The sequence below is a fragment of the Microcaecilia unicolor genome, chromosome 6 (genome assembly GCF_901765095.1).
Source record: "Microcaecilia unicolor chromosome 6, aMicUni1.1, whole genome shotgun sequence".
Lineage (NCBI taxonomy): Eukaryota > Metazoa > Chordata > Amphibia > Gymnophiona > Siphonopidae > Microcaecilia > Microcaecilia unicolor.
This window is the reverse complement of record NC_044036.1, coordinates 141,398,323-141,414,389: the sequence shown is the minus strand read 5'-3', so window position 1 is coordinate 141,414,389 and position 16,067 is coordinate 141,398,323. Positions and strand designations below refer to the sequence as shown.

At 44.3% G+C, this 16,067-nt stretch overlaps 1 protein-coding gene across 2 annotated transcripts in view; it reads right to left on the bottom strand.

Annotated features, from left to right (window-relative positions):
- Positions 1-1,358: 1,358 nt before the first annotated feature.
- KLHDC8B (kelch domain containing 8B) overlaps positions 1,359-16,067 on the bottom strand; it is a 135,888-nt gene continuing 121,179 nt past the window's right edge. For both annotated transcript variants that reach the window (XM_030207316.1, XM_030207317.1), the window contains one exon: positions 1,359-5,395. In XM_030207316.1, the coding sequence (XP_030063176.1) occupies positions 5,199-5,395 (197 nt within the window). In that variant the 3' untranslated portion in view covers positions 1,359-5,198. The remainder of the gene's footprint in view (positions 5,396-16,067) is intronic.

Genomic DNA, 16,067 nt, shown 5'->3' with positions numbered 1-16,067 from the left:
AAATGGAGGAAAAGACTTCACAAACTTGAGTTAGACATATAAATCTCTGTAGGTTCAGGCATCTATCATAGGTCTAAAAAACCTCCAAATGGTATACAGCCCAGAGCACTGAAAGAATTCAAAAATGAAATTCCAGACCTACTATTAGCAATTTCTAACATGCTATTAAAATCATTTGTGATACCTGAAGGCTGGAGGGTAGCTAAGTCACGCCAGTTTTTAAAAAGGATTTCAGAGGGTCTTCCAGGAAACAATAGACTGGTGAGCCTGATATCAGTGCCAGGTGGTGGGTAGTGGTGGTGGGGGGGTTATTGGAGGGTGGGTTGGAAGGATGGTGGCGGGGGGTAGGGGGGACAGGGGAGGGAGGGGGGAAGATGGGAGGTTACGGGTGGGGAAAGGGGGAATAAAAATGGATGTTGGCAAAGCATGTTTGTTGAAGTTTTTGAAGTTGTATAAGAGACTAAGAGGCATATTTTCAAAACACTTAGCCTCCCAAAGTTCCATAGAAACCTATGGAACTTAGCCTCCCAAAGTGCTTTGAAAATATGCCTCTAAGTCTCTATGTGATTGTTACTCTTTTCAATAAAAATTTTTTTTGCAAATCAAAAAAAAAAAAAAAAAAAGGAAAATTACTGAAAATATTGGTAAGCATGCTTTTCTGTCGCATAGACTATTTCGGAATCATGATATTATTGTGTGTCAGTATCTGAAGTTCTCGCTTGGTGATGTCCACCAGGGCCGGTCAAACCCAGTAAGCGGGGTAAGCGCCGCAGGGGGGCGCCTGCCTTCAAGGGCGCCACTGCGGCGCTGCGCCGCCATACTGCGCAGCCCTTGGTGCTTTAAATCTTTAATTTACCTCCATTCCAGCAGCCGCATCATTTGAAAGCGCTGCCCCATCTCTAGCCTTCCCTCCCTTCGTGAGTTCGTTCCGCGGTCCCGCCGTCTGACGTCATTTCCTCGAGGGCGGGACTGCAGAACGAACTCACGAAGGGAGGGAAGGCTAGAGACGGGGCAAGGCTTTCAAATGACGCAGCTGCTGGAATGGAGGTAAATTAAAGATTTAAAGCACCAAGGACGGTGCAGTATGGCGGGGGATGGGGGCGAAGGAGAATCGTTGGACAGGGGCAGGGTGGGAGAAGAGAGAAAGGAGATGCTGGGGGGGGGGGCGCGGGTGCCGGGGGGGGGGGACGCGTGGGAGCCAACTCATAGTCTGCAGGGGGGCGCCAGAGACCCTAGGACCGGCCCTGATGTCCACATAGGTTGACCAGACAGTTTTATGGCAAGGGGAACACACTGAGTCAGGCTTGGATTTTCCCTTTCACATGCATGAAGATACAGTCCTGTTTTTCTTGGGGAAATTTATTTTTTATCTTATATCCACATTTTATACCAACAAAGCAAATCAAAAACATATTGCAATTACCAGAAAGCAATATTTATAACAGTCATTTACAAATAATACTAAAGCCCTCAAAAAAGAACCCACCTGCCCTCACAATGTATCCTTTTCCCTCCTTAGCATTAAGCCCCTACTATTGATGTTTTCAAGATAATCACTGACCTGCCACAATTCTAAGGTCAAGCATTCCATAACTGTTTTGCCTCTAGTGAAAAAGCACTAGGTCTTGTGCTGGTTAAGTGCACTTCATACAATGAGGGAGTGATCTGTTGAAATTCTTTGTAGAGAAAATGTTTCTTGAAAGATTACATTTACATATATGCCCTTAAATCTAATCCTACTGGTAACTAGATACCAGTGCAATTCCACTAATAATGTTGATGCTCGTTTCTAACATGATTTCCTGAATACTGCTCTAGCTGTCATGTTCTGAACCCTCTGTAATTTAATTATCGCCCTTTTGGGAAGACCCAGATAAAAGACATTTCAGTAATCAAAATGACTAATTACGAGGGCATGCATGATTATCTTCAAATGCACCAATGTCAGAAAAGGGAACAGGGCTGGACTAAGGGTGTGTGACTCTCTAGGTGAATCTTCAGTTGTATGCCCTTTTCACTCCCAATCCCCTGATGCCCAGCATCTCTCCTTCCATCACTCTCTTCCCATGCCCAGCAGCTCTGCTTTCCTTGCCTACCTCCCCACATGCCCAGTATCTGCATCCCTTGTCTATGTGTGTAGCAATTCTTCTTCCTTTCCCTGCCCCCCTTCAGGTGCCCAGCATCTTCCCTTTCCTCGCCCACCACTTGTCCAGCATCTCACTCTTCTCTTCACTCACCATCCTCCATGTCCAGAATTTCCCCTTCCCTTCCTCTGTAGGCATCTGGCATTTCTTCTTCTCTACTTCCCCCAAGTATCCAGCATCTCCTCTGGCTTTCGCCTCCAGTACCACCACCCCCTACTTCTGCCTAGGCAACCTGGAGCTTTTAAAAACAAAGCACTTGGCGTGGAGCTCTTAAGCACAGCCCTGTGCTTAAAGCCTGCCACATTCTACATCCTCCACAGTCTTTCTGTTGGAATGGGTGAGGCTTGAGCAGGCTGCTTTAAAGTGTTGCTTCCTTCAGCCCTGCTATAGTGGAGCCACGTTGTTGCCACTCCCTGAATTCTGCAACCCTAGATGGATTCCTAGTCCAGTGGTTCTCAAACCTGTCAGCCCCACCAGCCAGTTGGGGTTTTAGGAAATCCCTAATAAATATGCATACTCCTTATAATGAGATCCCGTTATTTCACTCTAGTTACAAATCTAAATAATACCAATATATAGTAATGACCATTTATTTACTTCGAATTCTTTATTCATATCAAGCTTTTCATGTATAAAATCCACTCCTCAATTCTGCCAGGTTGGTCCTTCTAGTTCTCATGCATTCCATCCATCCACTCTATATCACTTCTTTCATAGTGCTAATTCACACTCTATCATCCTCACTGATGCTTGTTCGCATACACTTTTCCCTTGGAGACAATATGATACTTTTACATCATGTGATGATATTAATTGTTATTCGCTGGTATATTGATGTAAATGTATTGAGGAGTGGATTTTATACATGAAAAGCTTGAGATGAATAAATAATTCAAAGTAAATAAATAGTAGTTACTATATATTGGTATAATAAATATGCATGAGACAGATTTGCATGCCTATAACCTCTATTATATGCAAATCTCTCATGCATATTCTTTAGGACTGGCCCCTAGTTCATTGGCCAGTCCTGAAAGGGCACAACTTGTATATCATGCAGTTTCCAAAAAGCCCCCTTTTACTTATGATGACGTATAGACATCCAGATTAAAACCTGAATTCAAAAAGACCCCCAAGCATGTCACTTTTTCCTGAGGATACATGTGACTCCATTGACTGAGGGAATCGGAGGCCAATTTGTTAACACAATCAAGTTGTAGGATTGCCATTTTTCCCACACCCAATTTTAATTTACTTTCTCATATGCAATTGTAGATCCTGGTAAGAGGGGGCTATTTAAAATGGCAGGATAGACAGCTGCTGAGGAGACAGAGAATAATTTAAGCAGTTGTATGAATCATATGCAGGTCTATAGACTGGAGGCAGTGAAAGCTAAAATGAATTTTTATAGATGATTACTGAGTATCGAGGGAAATGGATCTCAGTTTGATATTTTGAAGAAATTTGGTGAAGCAGCAGGTTCTGGAGGGAGTTGGAGAAGGCCAGGTCTAAATACAATTAAAAATCTTCTGCAAGAATTTCAGGTGGAGAAGAACAAGGAACTGTGGAACAATATGGGCTTTGATGAGGGAGAGTCGGAGAGAAATAAATTAATGAATTTCAAAGTGGTGACAATGATGGAGGTAAAAGATATGTTGAAGATTTTCATGACTAAGGAGCCGTTTTACTAAGTTATGTTACATGTGTTTTTCCACATGGTATATGTTAGCACAGACCTGTACTAATATCTACTGCAGTGTCAAACTAGGCAGCACAGTAAAAAAAAAAAAAAACCATGCCACCTGCTTAACATGGGTAGAGGTGGGAGCTGGGCGTGATAGGGGCAGGTCAGAGGATTAGCCAGCTATGAAATCTTGCATGTGGGTTGGTACTGCACATTAGCTGTCATGACTGCCAATAGGTGGCCTGCACTTACCACCAAATTAAGAGTCCAGTACCAAGGCCACAGACCCAATGTCACAGGTTCTTGCCCCTCTCCCAAATCAAAGCACTGCCATGTGTCTAAGAAAATCTACCCACCACCACCACCTCTGGGACTTACCCAGAGGTGATCCCTGGTAGTCCAGTGGTCCAGTATGGACGCAGTCCCCCTCCCCTGCTGCCCTGTCCTGCTCTGGGATGCAAAATGGTTGTCATAACCCCTGACAGTAGTATCATAGTATTATCACTAGGGGGCATCTTCCCATATAAGAAAAATCCATACCTTCTACTTATATAGCGCATATATTCTAGATACCTTGATTGTTCAGAGGTGAATAAATTGGTCTGTTTAAGAACTGAACTAATCCCATATCTGAATTGAGAGAAACTCTTGTGTTCCTCAGCAAGAGCAGTAATCAAGGTATATATTCACATCTCCTATAATCAAACAAGTGAGGAAAGCATGAAAAAAAAATGATTGGAAATAGATGCTTTGAGATTCTGAAATGCTCTACACGGAGCTTTCAAGGGCTGAAATGCTGAAAACTAATCACCACAGCTTTGACTGGGCTGGTTCCATTAACTACAATAGAAAAAGTTCTGTTCTGCTGCTATATAAGACCATCAGCAACAGGAATCTGTGCTGTGTTCAAAGTCATTTGCAAATCCGTGTTCTGTTAAATGGCGGTTACCTTCAGAGCTCTGACCCTTACAATGACAATACTGTTGGCTTTATTTCACTCTCATATGCATATTCGTTTTATCCTTCTCTATTAGAGGCCTTGAGGCTAAGAAGTGCTAAGCTGGACCTCTGTATGTCCCTTTTTATGGCTGTGGCCTCTCGTACTAAGCGGACTTCAGACTACATAGTTCCTTCCTAGCGTTTGAAAAGGTTCCCGGTCTATAAAGGGCTGTTTCTAGACTGCAAAGTTCAGTGCTCCTAGGCCTGTGGAAATCAGACCTGTTGTGCTAGACATACTTAGGATGAAATGTTCCTGTCATACTAAAGGCTCCTAAGCTTACTGCAGTCCTCAGGCACTTATGTCCCTCAATCCACTGGTGAGATTATACTTTTTTCCCTTTCTGAGCAAGGCTGTTGTTTGTTTTCTGTCTTCAAACTCCATCTCGAAGACACAGGGCCTCTACAGCACTGCTGGGGCCATGCGCCACTCCTCCAATTACGAACAACATGTTAGGTGTCTGTAGACTTGAACAGGAACAGCGACCCGTTGGCATGGAGGGAAGAAATTCCCACTTTTTCTTCAGCAGGTTGAAGCCTTCAACTGATCCCAGAGGAGAAGGTTGATTTCCTAAGCAAGGGAAAGAAGCAAATTCATTTACTGTAGGTATTTGCACAACCACAACGATTCTTAGATTATCATACTAATCTTTTTTAGGGATGGGCAGTCAAAAAAGTTTGTTTCATGTCATTTCCTGTATCGTTAGGGGAATTTTTGATTAATTTATTTTCATTTGGCCATTTTATCAGTGGGCAATAATAGTTGCACAGTTTATGGAAATAGTGTGCACTACGTGGAATGAAGGCAAAGTATTTCATAAAGAGGATGCACAAGTTTGCGCATGCAGGATAGTTTGCTTATAAGTGGTTCCACTATCAGGAAAGAGCACACCCTCTTCCCAAAGAGAGTGCATTATTATCGGCAAATGATATAACACAAAATGTGTTTTTTCTGCTCGCTTTCATTTGGGAATGACATGGGATGTGTCATTGACATTTCGTGTGTTGTTTCAAAGGACTTCCCATCGCTAACGTTTTATAACCACTTGCGAAAATTGGGCAAAAAGTACAGTAAAATGTTCACTTTTGGCCCTAGGGCAGTTGGAGCATAACAATGCTTAAAATGTAACACAGTTCAAACTTTCTTACAGTAAAAAGCATAAATCATCTGTATTGATATTTTTCGATCATCAAGAGTTTCACTGTGCTTTAATTAGTCCAATCAGTCCCACAATCCAGTACCTGCAATGTGGCAGCAGATAATGAATAGAAGTGGTTGTTTCCTTACCTTTCTGCTGTACCCAGGGCTCCTCAAAATTAAGTGAAAAATGATAAGAACTTAGGAGAGGACAGAAGGGGGCCAATGTAGAGCCATGTGCTAACACTTAGCATATACCGTCCTAAGAAAAGAGTAATGGCAAAGTTTTGTTCATAGCGTAAGTAAGCAAATAATATGAAAATAGGTCCTGCATAAAAAAACAGGCACTTGCATGGGGAATGCACCAGCCAGGCATGCTTCGCACATGGGTCTGCGCTACCAAGAGCTATGTCTTGCACCCGGAGTTCCATGTGCATACTTTGACGTGTATGATGGAATGCTATTCTGTGCATTAAACGTTTGTGATACCAATATTTATCCACAGAACAGCATTCCAGCACGTTTCTTTTAAGATTCTTGTGTTTGCTCACAGGGATTTTTATGAATTAAAACCATCGTGCTTGAGTATTTTGGCAATTCCATATATTCTAGGAAGGTGGAAGGGTACTCTGATCTGTACAAGATTTTAGAATGGTATTGGCCTCAAGAAGTAGCGTAAGGGGGGACTGGGAAAGAGAGAGATCATTCTCTTGCATTGTGCCTTCTTTATGGAATGCTATACCAATAGTTGTACATGTAGAAATGAACTTAATGAAGTTCAAGACTATGTTTAAAAGTTTTCTGATTTTCGGCAGGCATTTGATTTAATTGAAAAGATGATATAGGACATTGTTAATATGAAGATAAGCACTGATTAGTCTTCTGGTGGACATTAAAGGGCTCTTTTTATAAATACAATACCATAAGTTATACACATATCTCTACTGCAAACAGAAAGAACAACAGACTCCCACGGTACTCAAAGGGAAACAGGAGAATCGTGTTCCAGGAAATCAGTCTAAAAGAAGTCCAAGGCGTCTAAAAATTCTTTACTATGTTATTCTCAACAAATTTCAAATATGCATACAATCTTGACCCATCAGAAGCGTGTAAAGTCTTGACCCTACACGGGCCTTCCTCAGGGTCACAAATGCTTGAAGGGAAACAAATTAATCGGAAAGTAGTGCTCCTGGCACCTCCAGTGCACAGACCAACAAACTGTAAACTTCGCAGGACGCCGGGCATCCAACATAAAAACACACATATCTCTGGCATTTATTATAGGCGCAAACACTTTCACCAGCTCTATGGTGGACCGAAATGCTCGTGCCTAAATTAGAGGCGCATATATACCTGGTTACACAAGTATTCTATAAAGGAAAGTAGGCACTGCATAGACCCCCCCCCTGTTATAGATGTACCCCCACGTGCAGAAGGCTCCTTCTCGCAGCACACTGCAGTGACTGTGGTTCTCAATCACACTACACCCCCATTTCTGGCTAACGGAGGGTTTGCTTGTATTCACTTGGTTTATTTCCCACAACACGGTGAATTAAATGGCCTGCGTTGCTATGGAAACTTCCCTGGGCAAAAAGCTTATTAAAGACTGTAATTCCCTAAAACCTTTTCGTTCATGTTTTCCTCTGCAAAATGGTCAATGAATGAGACTGCATTGCAAGGCATGACCTCACGGCCATTTCATTTTGTGTTCGTTCCGGGCAATGAATGCCTCATGCCGTCAGCGAGCGTTAGGCTTTCATCTGTCTTTCTTTGTGAAGGTTTTACAAAGGCTGCATTTTGTTTATTGCTGTTCTTCTTTCTCTGTACATTTCGCAGTTATATGCAGGTAACTGCTTCCTCTTCTTTCTGTCTGGCACAAAATCCACAGGCTGTTCACTTGCAGTGGCAACTTTTGTTCATAGGTAGTTCAGTTCTTTGGGGCCTTGGCTCACAGGGGGACAGAATCACAAGTGGAGATCTTAGGATGCACCAAATCCAGGGGCTGATTGTGCACTGAGATTCAGCATCCAGTTTCCCAACACATGTTTTCTAAGAGTAATACTCCTGATACTTTAAACAAATGGCATGCAAATTGCCATGTTGTTAAAAAACAGTGTGCGGACAGAAAACTGGGTGCAGAAAGCCATGGTAATATGCACACAATTGTCCGCATGGGGCATTGTGGATTTTAGCAGTGATGGATCCCTGACAGTGAAGGAACCAATCCTCATTCAGTATACTAAATGGGCACTGGTCTATTCACCGATTGCTGTCACTGAAGGGCCGGCCACTCTTGAGATGCAGCTAATGCAGCTCTTAATATTCAGCTCCAGAGAGGGAAATATATGCCTTTCCTCCTCCCATCGGGTTTGGCGGACCTTTCTAGAGGATTGGCAGATGGGGATTTGGAGCCCAGGAAGAGGGTCCACTTCTTGCTCACCTACCTCACCCAGGAGAGATAGGTGAGCAAGTAGAATCATCACAGCTAAATCATGTTGGCATGTGAAACTGACAAAGCAAACTACACAAAAGCTAGCCCTTCACTCCATCTCAAACCAGGAGTTAAATTAAGCCTTCAGGACATGTGCACATTTATTTCTCTGCATTGACAAGTAATAGCTAATGCCTTAATTAAATGTAAATGGCAGTGTGGTAATGTGCAGGGCCCTGGGGGGGGGGGGGGGGGGGGAAGATTCCCCAGGCCTGGCCTTCAAGGGGAGCCCGACACCAGGGAATCTCTTTCAGACCAGATAGCCATAGGTGGGCCAGGGTCCAGGCCCTTCCACTTTGGCATAATATACCAGGTAATCATTATATTCAAAGTGCCCAATGCCAGTCCATTTCAGTTCACTGACACCCAATAGAGCAGGTGATGTGTATTCCATTTCATTGTTGACCTCGTCATGCTTTTCTTGATTTGTACTTTGTTTGTTCCATGTCCCAATATGTAAGACATCTTTGTAGCTTCTGACTCTCATTTCATGCACAGTTGCATCAGCAGTCAGATGTCCCGAGGGCTTTTTTCCAACCGCTTCACAAATGCCAGTTTTACTCTGAAGAGTCTTCAGCTCTTCCTCAGTAGCCCACTGGGTGCCTTCTGATCTAAGAGGCTTATCTAGTGCTATATTGCAATTTGTTTCATTGCAATGAGTTTTCAAGGCAAGATAAGGAAGTAGATTACCAGACCTTTCTTCCATGAGGCAGGGGCGTAGCCAGATGGCTAATTTTGAGTGGGCCTGAACCCAAGGTGGGTGGGCATGGAATCCCCCACCCCCCCCCCCCCCCCCCCCGGCCACCCTCCAGTTTGCTCCTCTCTCCACTCCTTCCTGCCCACAAACCCCAAATATTAAATACTTCAGCTGGCGGGGATCATCAAACCTGGCAGCACTTGCCTCAAACTGATGCTGTTGCTGGCAGGCCGTGCATGCTCAGTGCTTTTGCATGTGCGAAAACTGAGCATGTGCAGAAGGGCCGGTCTCAGCGTCAGCTCAAGGCAAGTGCTGCTGGCTGACGTTTGGAAGAGCGCTGGCTGCCCAAGGAGAGAAAATCTTCAGCTGGCAAGGTTTGGGGATCCCCACCAGCCACAGCAAGAGTGTCACAATTTTGGGTGGGCCTGAGTACAAAGTGGGTGGGCCACGGCCCACCCAGGCCCACCTGTGGCTACGCCACTGCCATGAGGTAATGCCAGTGTTGCTGCTGTTGTCACAGAAAGTGATTCTCAGCCGTTAACATTGTCCTATACTACTCCTGCCCAGCTAGTTTCTCCTAGTTTGGCACCTCATCTGAGACCTGACAATCTGGCAATAGTTAACCTACCAATGGCATAGCTCTCAGTATCACTGCTGCACACAAACCTTCACAGTACAACAAGCCACAAACCCAAGCAAGGAGTTAGAATACAGATCCTGGTTACAAAAAAGGCTTCAGGGATTAAAGTGTTTAAAATTCTGAAGCACCAGCTCATTTCTGAGCTGAGAGTCCATTCCTTCTCTCTGAGTCATCACTCACAGTTTGAGAAGCTTTGCAGGTAATTGACTTTCCAAAAATGGAAGGCAAATAGAATCAGTTCAAATTTTCCCTTCATTTTCAAAACTAATTTCTTTTCTACGTATCAAAGGGAAACAAAAAAAAAAGCTTTGTGCTGATGATGATGAAAAGAAGAAAGGAACTTCTTTCACCATTAATAGCAAGGTCTTTTCCTCAGGCACCGAGGATCAAATCTTTTGATGGCAGCGCACTCCCTGGGATGTTATCCTTCCATAATAACATTAATGTAAATGGTGTGTCCTTGTGTCATCCACTCCATGGCCTCTAGTTTAGAGAGAGCATGTGAAGACCCCACCCCCACAATTGTCGATATAGAATTTGTCATCCCAGTGGGAAAGGGAAATGGGACTAGATATACTGCCTTTCTGAGGTTTTTGCAACTACATTCAAAGCGGTTTACATATATTCAGGTACTTATTTTGTACCAGGGGCAATGGAGGGTTAAGTGACTTGCCCAGAATCACAAGGAACTGCAGTGGGAATTGAACCCAGTTCCCCAGGATCAAAGTCCACTGCACTAACCACTAGGCTACTCCTCCACTAGCAACATTCCATGTAGAAGCCTGCCCTTGCAGATCAGCAACGCAGCTGCGCAGGCCTTTGTTTCTGTGAGTCTGACGTCCTATGCGTACGTGCAGGACGTCAGACTCACAGAAACAGAAGCCTGCGCGGCCGCGTTGCTGATCTGCAAGGGCAAGCTTCTACATGGAATGTTGCTAGTGGAATAGCAACATTCCATGTAGAATCTCAAATAGGCTGGGATTCTGGAATCTTGTTATTCTTTGGGGTTCTACATGGAATGTTGCTACTTTTTAAGATTCTGCATGGAATCTTGTTAATGGGACTCGATATACTGCCTTTCTGAGGTTTTTGCAACTACATTCAAAGCGGTTTACATATATTCAGGTACTTATTTTGTACCAGGGGCAATGGAGGGTTAAGTGACTTGCCCAGAGTCCCAAGGAGCTGCAGTGGGAATCAAACTCAGTTCCCCAGGATCAAAGTCCACTGCACTAACCACTAGGCTACTCCTTCACTCCAGAGTGGCCTGACTTTAGGCCACTCTGAGAATTATCCCCATACTCTTTCCTCAAGAGAAGGCATCAAGTGCAACCATGCTAATTGCCAATGGTCTTAATGTGTGGTAGAGAATATTCTGTGGGCCGGACGACGTGGATCAGTGTCTACCCACACGTGAGAATATGGAGCCTGCTGTCCTCGGAGAATACCTGCTACAGGTAAGTATCTTCATTTTTCAGTGCAGTAATTGCGAAGGCCATGCTGGACACCTCCCCAACAATTATCGCATGTTAATTTTTGCTGTCAAAGTTTAAATACATAAACTTACTGCAATCTAGTACCCCAAAGTAAATTGTATACAATTCTTTTTCTCCACTATTTCCTAATTCAAAAAGACCTTTGTCCAATAATCTTATCTATAAAGATCCAGACCCTCCTACTGCGGAGACGTGGAGGGGCATAATCGAACGTCGCCAGCCAAATAGTTCGCCGGCGATCTATTGTGGTGGCGGCGCTACAGCTGGCCGGAACCGTATTATCGAAAAAGATGGCCGGCCATCTTTTCTTTCGATAATATGGTTTAGCCCGGCCAAATGCCAGAGTTCGCTGGGTTTGAGATGGCCGGTTTTGTTTTTCAGCAATAATGGGAAAAAAATGCCAGCCATTTCAAACCCGGCAAAATCCAAGGCATTTGGTCGTGGGAGGAGCCAGCATTTGTAGTGCACTGGTCCCCCTGACATGCCAGGACACCATCCGGGCACCCTAGGGGGCACTTCTAAAACTTTTTAAAAATACAAAAAAAACCTCCCAGGTGTATAGCTCCCTTCCCTTGGGTGCTGAGCCCCCCAAATCCCCCCCAAACCCACTCCCCACAGCTCTACACCATTACCATAGCCCTTATGGGTGAAGGGGGGCACATACATGTGGGCACAGTGGGATTTGGGGGGGGGTGGAGGGCTCAACACTTAGCACCACAAGTGTAACAGGTAGGGGGGAATGGGCCTGGGTCTGCCTGCCTGAAGTGCACTGCACCCATTAAAAATTGCTCCGGGGACTTGCATACTGCTGTCAGGGAGCTGGGTATGACATTTGAGGCTGGCATACAGGCTGGCAAAAAAGTTTTTTATTTTTATTTTTTTAGTGTGGGAGGGGGTGGTGACCACTGGGGGACAACGGGGAGGTCATCGCCCATTCCCTCCAGTGGTCTTCTGGTCAGTTGGGGCACCTTTTTGAGGCTTGGTCGTGAAAATAAAAGGACCAAGTAAACCTGGCGAAATACTGCTTAACGCCGCTTTTTTTTTTCCATTATCCGTGAAAGCCAGCCATCTGGTAGCCACGCCCATGCCCGCCCATGTCCCGCCTTCGCTAAGCCGCTGACACGCCCCCTTGAACTTTCGCTGGCAAGGCGACAGGAAAGCAGCGATGCTGTCAAAAACGCTGCTTTCGGTTATACCAATTTCACTGCTCTTGAGAGATCGCTGGCCATCTCCCAATTTATATCGGTAAATGGCCGGAGATCACTTTCGAAAATAAGCCTGATATTGACACTGGAGCAGGCTGTGCATTGGCCTCCAGAGACGCTGTGCTATGTTCTTCCCCACATTAGAAATCACAGGCCTTAATATCTTGCTATTTCATGTTTTATGAGAATAAATTGCTTCCTGTGTTTTTTTTCCCTTCATTTCACTGAATTTAATTTGCCATATAGCTACTGAGTGCTCTTCCTGTGTATGAAAGCAAAAAAAAGAAAAAAACCCAATAAACTGCAGTGCCCCAGTCTAAATCTAGAAACTGGAAAAAAAAATCACAGTAGTAACTACATAAATTTCAAATCTTGGAAATAGATTTAATGATGCTATTTATTGTACTGTTATCTCCTCCAGCACTTCAGGGAGAGGGCAGGACTAGAATAGTTATGTTTTCACTCAACAACCAGTCTTCATACACCAGTCCCTTCTCCTACAGCACTGCCTTCTGGAAGAGGTTGGGACTGCATACACTGTGAGCAAAGTTGCCAATTCCGTGGTTCGGTCGCAGAATTGGACGGGTTTCATGCGACTACCGCGGTTTTCTTTGAAAGCCGCGGGTCACGGGATATTGGGCAGTTTTTTGCCGCCACGGCCGCGGGTTGGCTGTTTTTTCCCATGGACCAATAGAAGCCCCGCCGTGGAGGTGGGCTGCAGGCTTCTTTTAAATGCCTGAGTGTGCCTGCGCGGCGGCAGCAAGCCTTTCAGAGTCACTCTCTACCTCTTCAGTCTGCCATGTGCAGTGAGTTGAGTAAGTTCTTTTCTTCGTGGGGGGGGGGTCCGTTTATGATTGTGGTTACTTTATTAATATTTATTTATAGTATAATATGATTTATTTATAATTATTTAATATTCATATCGGCTTTGTTAATATTTATATTAATATTGGGTTGGGAAAATTTTGCCATTTGGCAACACTGACCGTGAGCTCCCCCCACCATCACTTCTGTCCACTCACTACAGAACCTTTGCTGGTTGAAGCTGGGACTGCGAGTGCTGTGAGCTCCCCAAGGCCGGAGCTCCTGCTCCATTCCCTACAGCAGCTCCTGATGGGAGAGGCTGGGACTGCATGTGGTGCACAGGGCACTGTCGCCTCGGGGTCATGGCACCAGATTTGATGGGGTGCCAAGGCCACCATTGCCTGCAGTGCTCAGTGGCCAAGGAGGGTGTCACTGTGCTTTGAAGGGACACCACCTGCAGTGCTCTGGGGTAGCCCCCTCCCCCGCACCCCTTTTTGACAAGGGAAGTGTTATTACCTAATCTTGCATAGCACTGTGCCTGTGCTTAACCTTGCCCTGCCACCATCTAGCACAGTTGCAACCAGTGTTTTCCATGTGGCATCCGGCCTGGGGCCTGGGTTACCACAGGGCATCTCAGAACTCCCAGCATGGCCATATTTACTGCAGTAACTAGGCACGGAGCCATCCAAGCCTGATCCAAGGCCAAAATATGTTTAACCCAGCAGGAAAACAAGCCCAATCTGTTGTATGTCTGCACTTCCTTAATTAATCAACTTTAATTATTATTCAGAATAAACACAGTCATCAGTAGCTCATATTCTCTTCTCCCCCCTCCCCTCTCCCAACTCCAGTTCTCTGAAGCTCCACATCAATCATCTTTCCAACATTCATTTCCAGCAACTCGACAAATTGCTTAGAAAAGAATGGGAGAAAATTAATTTTTTTTCTTTGCATTTCCTACATCTGGTGAAAATGACCAAATTATTGCTGTAACAAAAGCAGGTTGTTAAATCATGACACGGTTTTAATAAACCCAGCGACTATCAAAATGAATTAGGGCTTCGGGAGGAGAATGGAATATAATGAATTGGAACACAGTATTTTCCACTTGGAGATTTCATCAACTTGCAGACAGCTTTCTATTTGCTTGGCAAGAATAATATTAGGAGAAATAATAGCACGTAAACAAAACTTCTGATCAGCGGGAGAAACTGCTGTGCATTTTGGGGGTTTGAGGTTTTGGGGCTTTTTTGTCTGGTTAACCCTCAGCATTTCTTGGCTACATTTTCAACGCATTTTTCAATTAGTGATAATTTTTGTCAGAGGATACAAACTGCATGATGGTGGGGAGGAGAGAGAAAAGTATATCAGGTAGACTGTAATGCTCCTGAAAGATACCAGACTGAGAGTGCTGAAAAAGTCCTCAGTCTATACATGGAGCAGATAAAGGACAGCATGGGGAAGGGGGAAAGCAGGGCAGGCAGCTCAGTGGAAAATATCGCCACAGGAAAGCTTCTGCTGGCAGGGCTTAGGGACCCCTTCCAGCCAAACCAGCAGACCTTGGGGAGGGGCTCCAAACCCAAATTGGGGGGCCCAGGCCCCCAAGCCCCCCCCCCCCCCCCCCCCCGTTGCTACGCCAATGTTACAGAAAGGTGCTCTGACTGAGCAGTTCTCCACTAGAGGGAGTAAGGAAAGTCATAGTAGGAATTTGTTTTGTGTCCCTGGAGGGCTCACAATTAAAAAAAAAAAAGCTGCAGCAGGGTTTGAACCCGTGTCTTCTGGATCTCTGCTCTGGTTCTTAGCTGTCTGCTTTAACTGTTAGGCTTTATAATATGGACATTCCTATGCTGTCCCAAAGACATTCATGTCTCTTGTTTGTCCCATTTATAGTTGGGACATTTTGTTTTGTAAAATGGATGTTCACGCTGGATGTAACCATCACATGGATGTCCATTTCTCATATATTTAAGAACAGCCTGTACGTTGGTAGATCCTGTTGTAAAATATACGAGATTTGCACATCCTTTCTAAAAATCTGCCTCCACATGTTGGCCCAGAGTCCAGCTGAAAAGGTTGTAGCACATTGTTCAACCTGACATTCACAAACCACTTTTTGTCCTTTTGTTTGCATAGTGCCAGAGGACTCTTGAGAAACTTGTACCGGTATAGTTACATCCATCCCTCTCGTAGTCAAATTAATGGAAAACCTAGTAACTAACAACTTGATTTCTTGAGTAAATTCTCAGTATTACATGTATCCCAATCCAGATTTCGTGCCAATCACAGCACTGAAACAGTTCTCATAACACTTCTAACTAAATTCAAACAAATTATCACAGCTGGCAATAACGTTCTATTCCTCCAATTCGACATGTCTAGTGCGTTTGACATGGTTAACCATAGTGTTCTATTAAACATCCTTGAATGCTTTGGTCTAGGTGGAAACGTATTGAATTGGTTCTACAAATTCTTAACTGTAAGATTTTATCAAGTGATATCCAAGTCGACCGTATCCTCACCATGGAGACCTGGATGTGGAGTACCTCAAGGCTCGCCGCTTTCACCAGTTCTTTTTAATTTAATGATGTTACCACTAGCCAATTTACTATCCAATCAGGGCCTAAACCCATATATTTACGCCGACGACGTCACAATATACATTCCATTTAAGAACAAATTATCAGAAATTACAGATAAAATTAATACCAGTTTCCAAATTATGAACTCATGGGCAGATGCCTTCCTACTTAAACTCAATGCAGAAAAGACTCA